Genomic DNA, 12,964 nt, shown 5'->3' with positions numbered 1-12,964 from the left:
TCGACTGTTTACATCACAGACCTGCTTCGTTCACATCACTTTCAAACAAAAGTTCTGGTTCTGGGTACTGGGTGCCAGGTGCCGATACTGGTTCTGGGTACTGGGTGCCGGTACTGGTTCTGGGTACTGGGTGCCAGGTGCCGATACTGGTTCTGGGTACTGGTACTGGTTCTGGGTAATGGTACTGGTTCTGGGTACTGGGTGCCAGGTGCCGATACTGGTTCTAGGTACTGGTACTGGTTCTGGGTGCCAGGTGCTGATACTGGTTCTGGGTACTGGTACTGGTTTTGGGTAATGGTACTGGTTCTGGGTACTGGGTGCCGGTACTGGTTCTGCGTACTGGGTGCCGGGTGCCGATACTGGTTCTGGGTACTGGTTCTGGGTACTGGTACTGGTTCTGGGTACTGGGTAATGGTACTGGTCTGGGTACTGGGTGTCGGTACTGGTTCTGCGTACTGGGTACTGGGTGCTGGGTGCTGATACTGCTTCTGGGTACTGGTTCTGGGTAATGGTACTGGTTCTGGGTGCCGCTACTGGTCCTGGGTGCCGGTACTGGTTCTGGGTACTGGCACCTCTTCTGGTATTGGGGCATGTCATTCAGGTCTAAAACTGGAAGTAAAGTTTACAGTATTATTATGGGGGATTCAATGCCTTAACAGGTGTTACCATGGAGACCAACAAAAAGCTCAGCAGCGTTGCCATGGTGACTGTTTGACATGATTCATAGTAATCTCCTTTTTCACGGTATCGATGATTGATCAAACAAACTGTCTCATTTCACTGCTGAAGTCACTTTCGTCACAGCTTCATGCACGCGCAACACCTCGGGCACGCGCCCGTCATACTTAATCATTGTGATTGGCCAACAGGAACCCTCCCAGGACAGGGTCCAGTACGCATGTGCAGACTGAAGGCGTGGAGAGGTTTGGAGTAAAAGTTTTGCATGAAGTATCGAACTGGATGGATCTGAAAGTCTGAAAGTTCACTCTGATGGTGGAGCATTGATCCGTCTCAGAGACTCCGCGAGAAAGCGGCTGCAGTTCCCGCACGCGCACCGACAGGAGCTCCGGCGCACACCGGGAGCCCGCTGCGTCCCAAGCCGCCGACAGCAACGCAGCCGCCGGCATGAGGGTCGAGTTCGCCCCGCTGAACGTCCCGCTGCGGAGGAGGCTGCAGACCGCCGCTGTGCTGCAGTGGGTCTTCTCCTTCCTGGCTCTGGGTAACATCTTCTGATCGATCAGCTGGCTTATTGATCAGGACTATTGATAGTGTAGGTAGATAGATGGAAAACGTATCAATGCGTCATGATTCCAGAATGACGTGAAACGCGTTGATTTTCCTCAAAATGAGATAAACGGAATAAAACCAGTAACAATGTAACAGTCTCAATAAATACATGAGCAAATCAAATATATTCATAAGATAAATCAGTGGAAGAAAATAAATAATCAAGTCCGTTTATAAAGAAAGTTTAAAAAACAATCTGTTGGCAACATGCTGAAAAGGGGAACAAAATGCGTCAAGAAGAAGTAAAAAGTCGGAGAATAAAAGTACCAGACATTAGAAACACAGAAATAAATTAAAACTATGAAACCCCGCCGGACTATGCAGCTGAAACCGGGTCCAAGCCGGACCAGAGAGCGGACTAAATCTGGGTTTTCTGATGAAATGTAGGAATACAGCTTCCTTTAAAAGTCCTACGAACCACACCAGAGGACAGGCCGTTACCAGTAAGACCAGTCTAAAACCAGTATGATTAAAAAGTCCTAGGAATCACACCAGAGGACAGGCCGTTACCAGTAAGACCAGTCTAAAACCAGTATGATTAAAAAGTCCTAGGAATCACACCAGAGGACAGGCCGTTACCAGTAAGACCAGTCTAAAACCAGTATGATTAAAAAGTCCTAGGAATCACACCAGAGGACAGGCCGTTACCAGTAAGACCAGTCTAAAACCAGTATGATTAAAAAGTCCTAGGAATCACACCAGAGGACAGGCCGTTACCAGTAAGACCAGTCTAAAACCAGTATGATTAAAAAGTCCTAGGAATCACACCAGAGGACAGGCCGTTACCAGTAAGACCAGTCTAAAACCAGTATGATTAAAAAGTCCTAGGAATCACACCAGAGGACAGGCCGTTACCAGTAAGACCAGTCTTAAACCAGTATGATTAAAAAGTCCTGGGAATCACACCAGAGGACAGGCCGTTACCAGTAAGACCAGTCTAAAACCAGTATGATTAAAAAGTTCTAGGAACCACACCAGAGGACAGGCCGTTACCAGTAAGACCAGTCTAAAACCAGTATGATTAAAAAGTTCTAGGAACCACACCAGAGGACAGGCCGTTACCAGTAAGACCAGTCTAAAACCAGTATGATTAAAAAGTCCTATAGGAACCACACCAGAGGACAGGCCATTACCAGTAAGACCAGTCTAAAACCAGTATGATTAAAAAGTCCTAGGAATCACACCAGAGGACAGGCCGTTACCAGTAAGACCAGTCTAAAACCAGTATGATTAAAAAGTTCTAGGAACCACACCAGAGGACAGGCCGTTACCAGTAAGACCAGTCTAAAACCAGTATGATTAAAAAGTCCTATAGGAACCACACCAGAGGACAGGCCATTACCAGTAAGACCAGTCTAAAACCAGTATGATTAAAAAGTCCTAGGAACCACACCAGAGGACAGGCCGTTACCAGTAAGACCAGTCTAAAACCAGTATGATTAAAAAGTCCTATAGGAACCACACCAGAGGACAGGCCATTACCAGTAAGACCAGTCTAAAACCAGTATGATTAAAAAGTCCTAGGAACCACACCAGAGGACAGGCCGTTACCAGTAAGACCAGTCTAAAACCAGTATGATTAAAAAGTCCTATAGGAACCACACCAGAGGACAGGCCATTACCAGTAAGACCAGTCTTAAACCAGTATGATTAAAAAGTTCTAGGAACCACACCAGAGGACAGGCCGTTACCAGTAAGACCAGTCTAAAACCAGTATGATTAAAAAGTCCTGGGAATCACACCAGAGGACAGGCCGTTACCAGTAAGACCAGTCTTAAACCAGTATGATTAAAAAGTCCTAGGAACCACACCAGAGGACAGGCCGTTACCAGTAAGACCAGTCTAAAACCAGTATGATTAAAAAGTCCTGGGAATCACACCAGAGGACAGGCCGTTACCAGTAAGACCAGTCTTAAACCAGTATGATTAAAAAGTCCTGGGAATCACACCAGAGGACAGGCCATTACCAGTAAGACCAGTCTAAAACCAGTATGATTAAAAAGTTCTAGGAACCACACCAGAGGACAGGCCGTTACCAGTAAGACCAGTCTAAAACCAGTATGATTAAAAAGTCCTAGGAATCACACCAGAGAACAGGCCGTTACCAGTAAGACCAGTCTTAAACCAGTATGATTAAAAAGTCCTAGGAATCACACCAGAGGACAGGCCGTTACCAGTAAGACCAGTCTAAAACCAGTATGATTAAAAAGTCCTGGGAATCACACCAGAGGACAGGCCGTTACCAGTAAGACCAGTCTTAAACCAGTATGATTAAAAAGTCCTGGGAATCACACCAGAGGACAGGCCGTTACCAGTAAGACCAGTCTTAAACCAGTATGATTAAAAAGTCCTAGGAACCACACCAGAGGACAGGCCGTTACCAGTAAGACCAGTCTAAAACCAGTATGATTAAAAAGTCCTAGGAACCACACCAGAGGACAGGCCGTTACCAGTAAGACCAGTCTAAAACCAGTATGATTAAAAAGTCCTGGGAATCACACCAGAGGACAGGCCATTACCAGTAAGACCAGTCTAAAACCAGTATGATTAAAAAGTCCTAGGAACCACACCAGAGGACAGGCCGTTACCAGTAAGACCAGTCTAAAACCAGTATGATTAAAAAGTCCTATAGGAACCACACCAGAGGACAGGCCGTTACCAGTAAGACCAGTCTAAAACCAGTATGATTAAAAAGTCCTGGGAATCACACCAGAGGACAGGCCGTTACCAGTAAGACCAGTCTAAAACCAGTATGATTAAAAAGTCCTAGGAACCACACCAGAGGACAGGCCGTTACCAGTAAGACAAGTCTAAAACCAGTATGATTAAAAAGTCCTGGGAATCACACCAGAGGACAGGCCGTTACCAGTAAGACCAGTCTAAAACCAGTATGATTAAAAAGTCCTAGGAACCACACCAGAGGACAGGCCGTTACCAGTAAGACCAGTCTAAAACCAGTATGATTAAAAAGTCCTGGGAATCACACCAGAGGACAGGCCGTTACCAGTAAGACCAGTCTTAAACCAGTATGATTAAAAAGTCCTGGGAATCACACCAGAGGACAGGCCATTACCAGTAAGACCAGTCTAAAACCAGTATGATTAAAAAGTTCTAGGAACCACACCAGAGGACAGGCCGTTACCAGTAAGACCAGTCTAAAACCAGTATGATTAAAAAGTCCTGGGAATCACACCAGAGGACAGGCCGTTACCAGTAAGACCAGTCTAAAACCAGTATGATTAAAAAGTCCTAGGAATCACACCAGAGGACAGGCCGTTACCAGTAAGACCAGTCTTAAACCAGTATGATTAAAAAGTCCTAGGAATCACACCAGAGGACAGGCCGTTACCAGTAAGACCAGTCTAAAACCAGTATGATTAAAAAGTCCTGGGAATCACACCAGAGGACAGGCCGTTACCAGTAAGACCAGTCTTAAACCAGTATGATTAAAAAGTCCTGGGAATCACACTAGAGGACAGGCCGTTACCAGTAAGACCAGTCTTAAACCAGTATGATTAAAAAGTCCTAGGAATCACACCAGAGGACAGGCCGTTACCAGTAAGACCAGTCTAAAACCAGTATGATTAAAAAGTCCTAGGAACCACACCAGAGGACAGGCCGTTACCAGTAAGACCAGTCTAAAACCAGTATGATTAAAAAGTCCTGGGAATCACACCAGAGGACAGGCCATTACCAGTAAGACCAGTCTAAAACCAGTATGATTAAAAAGTCCTAGGAACCACACCAGAGGACAGGCCGTTACCAGTAAGACCAGTCTAAAACCAGTATGATTAAAAAGTCCTAGGAACCACACCAGAGGACAGGCCGTTACCAGTAAGACCAGTTCAAAACCAGTATGATTAAAAAGTCCTAGGAACCACACCAGAGGACAGGCCGTTACCAGTAAGACCAGTCTAAAACCAGTATGATTAAAAAGTCCTAGGAACCACACCAGAGGACAGGCCGTTACCAGTAAGACAATTCTAAAACCAGTATGATTAAAAAGTCCTGGGAATCACACCAGAGGACAGGCCGTTACCAGTAAGACCAGTCTAAAACCAGTATGATTAAAAAGTCCTAGGAACCACACCAGAGGACAGGCCGTTACCAGTAAGACAATTCTAAAACCAGTATGATTAAAAAGTCCTGGGAACCACACCAGAGGACAGGCCGTTACCAGTACGACCAGTCTTAAACCAGTATGATTAAAAAGTCCTAGGAATCACACCAGAGGACAGGCCGTTACCAGTAAGACCAGTCTAAAACCAGTATGATTAAAAAGTCCTGGGAATCACACCAGAGGACAGGCCGTTACCAGTAAGACCAGTCTTAAACCAGTATGATTAAAAAGTCCTGGGAATCACACTAGAGGACAGGCCGTTACCAGTAAGACCAGTCTTAAACCAGTATGATTAAAAAGTCCTAGGAACCACACCAGAGGACAGGCCGTTACCAGTAAGACCAGTCTAAAACCAGTATGATTAAAAAGTCCTAGGAACCACACCAGAGGACAGGCCGTTACCAGTAAGACCAGTCTAAAACCAGTATGATTAAAAAGTCCTGGGAATCACACCAGAGGACAGGCCATTACCAGTAAGACCAGTCTTAAACCAGTATGATTAAAAAGTCCTAGGAATCACACCAGAGGACAGGCCGTTACCAGTAAGACCAGTCTAAAACCAGTATGATTAAAAAGTCCTGGGAATCACACCAGAGGACAGGCCGTTACCAGTAAGACCAGTCTTAAACCAGTATGATTAAAAAGTCCTGGGAATCACACTAGAGGACAGGCCGTTACCAGTAAGACCAGTCTTAAACCAGTATGATTAAAAAGTCCTAGGAACCACACCAGAGGACAGGCCGTTACCAGTAAGACCAGTCTAAAACCAGTATGATTAAAAAGTCCTAGGAACCACACCAGAGGACAGGCCGTTACCAGTAAGACCAGTCTAAAACCAGTATGATTAAAAAGTCCTGGGAATCACACCAGAGGACAGGCCATTACCAGTAAGACCAGTCTAAAACCAGTATGATTAAAAAGTCCTAGGAACCACACCAGAGGACAGGCCGTTACCAGTAAGACCAGTCTAAAACCAGTATGATTAAAAAGTCCTAGGAACCACACCAGAGGACAGGCCGTTACCAGTAAGACCAGTCTAAAACCAGTATGATTAAAAAGTCCTAGGAACCACACCAGAGGACAGGCCGTTACCAGTAAGACCAGTCTAAAACCAGTATGATTAAAAAGTCCTAGGAACCACACCAGAGGACAGGCCGTTACCAGTAAGACAAGTCTAAAACCAGTATGATTAAAAAGTCCTGGGAATCACACCAGAGGACAGGCCGTTACCAGTAAGACCAGTCTAAAACCAGTATGATTAAAAAGTCCTAGGAACCACACCAGAGGACAGGCCGTTACCAGTAAGACCAGTCTAAAACCAGTATGATTAAAAAGTCCTAGGAACCACACCAGAGGACAGGCCGTTACCAGTAAGACCAGTCTAAAACCAGTATGATTAAAAAGTCCTATAGGAACCACACCAGAGGACAGGCCGTTACCAGTAAGACCAGTCTAAAACCAGTATGATTAAAAAGTCCTGGGAATCACACCAGAGGACAGGCCGTTACCAGTAAGACAAGTCTAAAACCAGTATTATTAAAAAGTCCTAGGAACCACACCAGAGGACAGGCCGTTACCAGTAAGACCAGTCTAAAACCAGTATGATTAAAAAGTCCTAGGAACCACACCAGAGGACAGGCCGTTACCAGTAAGACCAGTCTAAAACCAGTATGATTAAAAAGTCCTAGGAACCACACCAGAGGACAGGCCGTTACCAGTAAGACCAGTCTAAAACCAGTATGATTAAAAAGTCCTAGGAACCACACCAGAGGACAGGCCGTTACCAGTAAGACCAGTCTTAAACCAGTATGATTAAAAAGTCCTGGGAATCACACCAGAGGACAGGCCGTTACCAGTAAGACCAGTCTAAAACCAGTATGATTAAAAAGTCCTAGGAACCACACCAGAGGACAGGCCGTTACCAGTAAGACAAGTCTAAAACCAGTATGATTAAAAAGTCCTAGGAACCACACCAGAGGACAGGCCGTTACCAGTAAGACCAGTCTTAAGCCAGTATGATTAAAAAGTCCTAGGAACCACACCAGAGGACAGGCCGTTACCAGTAAGACCAGTCTAAAACCAGTATGATTAAAAAGTCCTAGGAACCACACCAGAGGACAGGCCGTTACCAGTAAGACCAGTCTAAAACCAGTATGATTAAAAAGTCCTAGGAACCACACCAGAGGACAGGCCGTTACCAGTAAGACCAGTCTAAAACCAGTATGATTAAAAAGTCCTAGGAACCACACCAGAGGACAGGCCGTTACCAGTAAGACCAGTCTTAAACCAGTATGATTAAAAAGTCCTGGGAATCACACCAGAGGACAGGCCGTTACCAGTAAGACCAGTCTAAAACCAGTATGATTAAAAAGTCCTAGGAACCACACCAGAGGACAGGCCGTTACCAGTAAGACCAGTCTAAAACTAGTATGATTAAATAGTCCTCGGAATCACACCAGAGGACAGGCCGTTACCAGTAAGACCAGTCTAAAACCAGTATGATTAAAAAGTCCTAGGAATCACACCAGAGGACAGGCCGTTACCAGTAAGACCAGTCTAAAACCAGTATGATTAAAAAGTCCTAGGAACCACACCAGAGGACAGGCCGTTACCAGTAAGACCAGTCTAAAACCAGTATGATTAAAAAGTCCTAGGAACCACACCAGAGGACAGGCCGTTACCAGTAAGACCAGTCTAAAACCAGTATGATTAAAAAGTCCTAGGAACCACACCAGAGGACAGGCCGTTACAAGTAAGACCAGTCTAAAACCAGTATGATTAAAAAGTCCTAGGAACCACACCAGAGGACAGGCCGTTACCAGTAAGACCAGTCTAAAACCAGTATGATTAAAAAGTCCTGGGAATCACACCAGAGGACAGGCCGTTACCAGTAAGACCAGTCTAAAACCAGTATGATTAAAAAGTCCTAGGAACCACACCAGAGGACAGGCCGTTACCAGTAAGACCAGTCTAAAACCAGTATGATTAAAAAGTCCTAGGAACCATACCAGAGGACAGGCCGTTACAAGTAAGACCAGTCTAAAACCAGTATGATTAAAAAGTCCTAGGAACCACACCAGAGGACAGGCCGTTACCAGTAAGACCAGTCTAAAACCAGTATGATTAAAAAGTCCTGGGAATCACACCAGAGGACAGGCCGTTACCAGTAAGACCAGTCTAAAACCAGTATGATTAAAAAGTCCTAGGAACCACACCAGAGGACAGGCCGTTACCAGTAAGACAAGTCTAAAACCAGTATGATTAAAAAGTCCTAGGAACCACACCAGAGGACAGGCCGTTACCAGTAAGACCAGTCTAAAACCAGTATGATTAAAAATTCCTATAGGAACCACACCAGAGGACAGGCCGTTACCAGTAAGACCAGTCTAAAACCAGTATGATTAAAAAGTCCTAGGAACCACACCAGAGGACAGGCCGTTACCAGTAAGACAAGTCTAAAACCAGTATGATTAAAAAGTCCTAGGAACCACACCAGAGGACAGGCCGTTACCAGTAAGACAAGTCTAAAACCAGTATGATTTAAAAGTCCTAGGAACCACACCAGAGGACAGGCCGTTACCAGTAAGACCAGTCTAAAACCAGTATGATTAAAAAGTCCTGGGAATCACACCAGAGGACAGGCCGTTACCAGTAAGACCAGTCTAAAACCAGTATGATTAAAAAGTCCTAGGAACCACACCAGAGGACAGGCCGTTACCAGTAAGACCAGTCTAAAACCAGTATGATTAAAAAGTCCTAGGAACCACACCAGAGGACAGGCCGTTACCAGTAAGACCAGTCTAAAACCAGTATGATTAAAAAGTCCTATAGGAACCACACCAGAGGACAGGCCGTTACCAGTAAGACCAGTCTAAAACCAGTATGATTAAAAAGTCCTAGGAACCACACCAGAGGACAGGCCGTTACCAGTAAGACCAGTCTAAAACCAGTATGATTAAAAAGTCCTATAGGAACCACACCAGAGGACAGGCCGTTACCAGTAAGACCAGTCTAAAACCAGTATGATTAAAAAGTCCTAGGAACCACACCAGAGGACAGGCCGTTACCAGTAAGACCAGTCTAAAACCAGTATGATTAAAAAGTCCTAGGAACCACACCAGAGGACAGGCCGTTACCAGTAAGACCAGTCTAAAACCAGTATGATTAAAAAGTCCTATGAACCACACCAGAGGACAGGCCGTTACCAGTAAGACCAGTCTAAAACCAGTATGATTAAATAGTCCTAGGAATCACACCAGAGGACAGGCCGTTACCAGTACGACCAGTCTAAAACCAGTATGATTAAAAAGTCCTAGGAATCACACCAGAGGACAGGCCGTTACCAGTAAGACCAGTCTAAAACCAGTATGATTAAAAAGTCCTAGGAACCACACCAGAGGACAGGCCGTTACCAGTAAGACCAGTCTAAAACCAGTATGATTAAAAAGTCCTAGGAACCACTCCAGAGGACAGGCCGTTACCAGTAAGACCAGTCTAAAACCAGTATGATTAAAAAGTCCTAGGAACCACACCAGAGGACAGGCCGTTACCAGTAAGACCAGTCTAAAACCAGTATGATTAAAAAGTCCTGGGAATCACACCAGAGGACAGGCCATTACCAGTAAGACCAGTCTAAAACCAGTATGATTAAAAAGTCCTGGGAACCACACCAGAGGACAGGCCGTTACCAGTAAGACCAGTCTAAAACCAGTATGATTAAAAAGTCCTAGGAACCACACCAGAGGACAGGCCGTTACCAGTAAGACCAGTCTAAAACCAGTATGATTAAAAAGTCCTGGGAATCACACCAGAGGACAGGCCGTTACCAGTAAGACCAGTCTAAAACCAGTATGATTAAAAAGTCCTAGGAACCACACCAGAGGACAGGCCGTTACCAGTAAGACAAGTCTAAAACCAGTATGATTAAAAAGTCCTAGGAACCACACCAGAGGACAGGCCGTTACCAGTAAGACCAGTCTAAAACCAGTATGATTAAAAATTCCTATAGGAACCACACCAGAGGACAGGCCGTTACCAGTAAGACCAGTCTAAAACCAGTATGATTAAAAAGTCCTAGGAACCACACCAGAGGACAGGCCGTTACCAGTAAGACAAGTCTAAAACCAGTATGATTAAAAAGTCCTAGGAACCACACCAGAGGACAGGCCGTTACCAGTAAGACAAGTCTAAAACCAGTATGATTTAAAAGTCCTAGGAACCACACCAGAGGACAGGCCGTTACCAGTAAGACCAGTCTAAAACCAGTATGATTAAAAAGTCCTGGGAATCACACCAGAGGACAGGCCGTTACCAGTAAGACCAGTCTAAAACCAGTATGATTAAAAAGTCCTAGGAACCACACCAGAGGACAGGCCGTTACCAGTAAGACCAGTCTAAAACCAGTATGATTAAAAAGTCCTAGGAACCACACCAGAGGACAGGCCGTTACCAGTAAGACCAGTCTAAAACCAGTATGATTAAAAAGTCCTATAGGAACCACACCAGAGGACAGGCCGTTACCAGTAAGACCAGTCTAAAACCAGTATGATTAAAAAGTCCTAGGAACCACACCAGAGGACAGGCCGTTACCAGTAAGACCAGTCTAAAACCAGTATGATTAAAAAGTCCTATAGGAACCACACCAGAGGACAGGCCGTTACCAGTAAGACCAGTCTAAAACCAGTATGATTAAAAAGTCCTAGGAACCACACCAGAGGACAGGCCGTTACCAGTAAGACCAGTCTAAAACCAGTATGATTAAAAAGTCCTAGGAACCACACCAGAGGACAGGCCGTTACCAGTAAGACCAGTCTAAAACCAGTATGATTAAAAAGTCCTATGAACCACACCAGAGGACAGGCCGTTACCAGTAAGACCAGTCTAAAACCAGTATGATTAAATAGTCCTAGGAATCACACCAGAGGACAGGCCGTTACCAGTACGACCAGTCTAAAACCAGTATGATTAAAAAGTCCTAGGAATCACACCAGAGGACAGGCCGTTACCAGTAAGACCAGTCTAAAACCAGTATGATTAAAAAGTCCTAGGAACCACACCAGAGGACAGGCCGTTACCAGTAAGACCAGTCTAAAACCAGTATGATTAAAAAGTCCTAGGAACCACTCCAGAGGACAGGCCGTTACCAGTAAGACCAGTCTAAAACCAGTATGATTAAAAAGTCCTAGGAACCACACCAGAGGACAGGCCGTTACCAGTAAGACCAGTCTAAAACCAGTATGATTAAAAAGTCCTGGGAATCACACCAGAGGACAGGCCATTACCAGTAAGACCAGTCTAAAACCAGTATGATTAAAAAGTCCTGGGAACCACACCAGAGGACAGGCCGTTACCAGTAAGACCAGTCTAAAACCAGTATGATTAAAAAGTCCTAGGAACCACACCAGAGGACAGGCCGTTACCAGTAAGACCAGTCTAAAACCAGTATGATTAAAAAGTCCTATAGGAACCACACCAGAGGACAGGCCGTTACCAGTAAGACCAGTCTAAAACCAGTATGATTAAATAGTCCTAGGAATCACACCAGAGGACAGGCCGTTACCAGTAAGACCAGTCTAAAACCAGTATGATTAAATAGTCCTAGGAATCACACCAGAGGACAGGCCGTTACCAGTAAGACCAGTCTAAAACCAGTATGATTAAAAAGTCCTGGGAATCACACCAGAGGACAGGCCGTTACCAGTAAGACAAGTCTAAAACCAGTATGATTAAATAGTCCTAGGAATCACACCAGAGGACAGGCCGTTACCAGTAAGACAAGTCTAAAACCAGTATGATTAAAAAGTCCTAGGAACCACACCAGAGGACAGGCCGTTACAAGTAAGACCAGTCTAAAACCAGTATGATTAAAAAGTCCTAGGAACCACACCAGAGGACAGGCCGTTACCAGTAAGACCAGTCTAAAACCAGTATGATTAAAAAGTCCTGGGAATCACACCAGAGGACAGGCCGTTACCAGTAAGACCAGTCTAAAACCAGTATGATTAAAAAGTCCTAGGAACCACACCAGAGGACAGGCCGTTACCAGTAAGACAAGTCTAAAACCAGTATGATTAAAAAGTCCAAGGAACCACACCAGAGGACAGGCCGTTACCAGTAAGACCAGTCTAAAACCAGTATGATTAAAAAGTCCTGGGAATCACACCAGAGGACAGGCCGTTACCAGTAAGACCAGTCTAAAACCAGTATGATTAAAAAGTCCTATAGGAACCACACCAGAGGACAGGCCGTTACCAGTAAGACAAGTCTAAAACCAGTATGATTAAAAAGTCCTAGGAACCACACCAGAGGACAGGCCGTTACCAGTAAGACAAGTCTAAAACCAGTATGATTTAAAAGTCCTAGGAACCACACCAGAGGACAGGCCGTTACCAGTAAGACCAGTCTAAAACCAGTATGATTAAAAAGTCCTGGGAATCACACCAGAGGACAGGCCGTTACCAGTAAGACCAGTCTAAAACCAGTATGATTAAAAAGTCCTAGGAACCACACCAGAGGACAGGCCGTTACCAGTAAGACCAGTCTAAAACCAGTATGATT

At 44.9% G+C, this 12,964-nt stretch overlaps 1 protein-coding gene across 1 annotated transcript in view; it reads left to right on the top strand.

The window, feature by feature from the left end:
* Positions 1-913: 913 nt before the first annotated feature.
* The window catches only part of mogat3a (monoacylglycerol O-acyltransferase 3a), a 59,764-nt gene continuing 47,713 nt past the window's right edge, over positions 914-12,964 (top strand). Inside the window, exon 1 of the mRNA XM_079258086.1 lies at positions 914-1,219. Within this exon, the coding sequence (XP_079114212.1) occupies positions 1,126-1,219 (94 nt within the window). The 5' untranslated portion in view covers positions 914-1,125. The remainder of the gene's footprint in view (positions 1,220-12,964) is intronic.

Source organism: Telmatherina bonti, assembly GCF_933228915.1.
Source record: "Telmatherina bonti genome assembly, chromosome: 18".
Lineage (NCBI taxonomy): Eukaryota > Metazoa > Chordata > Actinopteri > Atheriniformes > Telmatherinidae > Telmatherina > Telmatherina bonti.
The sequence above is the reverse complement of the archived record's forward strand: the minus strand, read 5'-3'. Positions and strand labels throughout refer to the sequence as shown.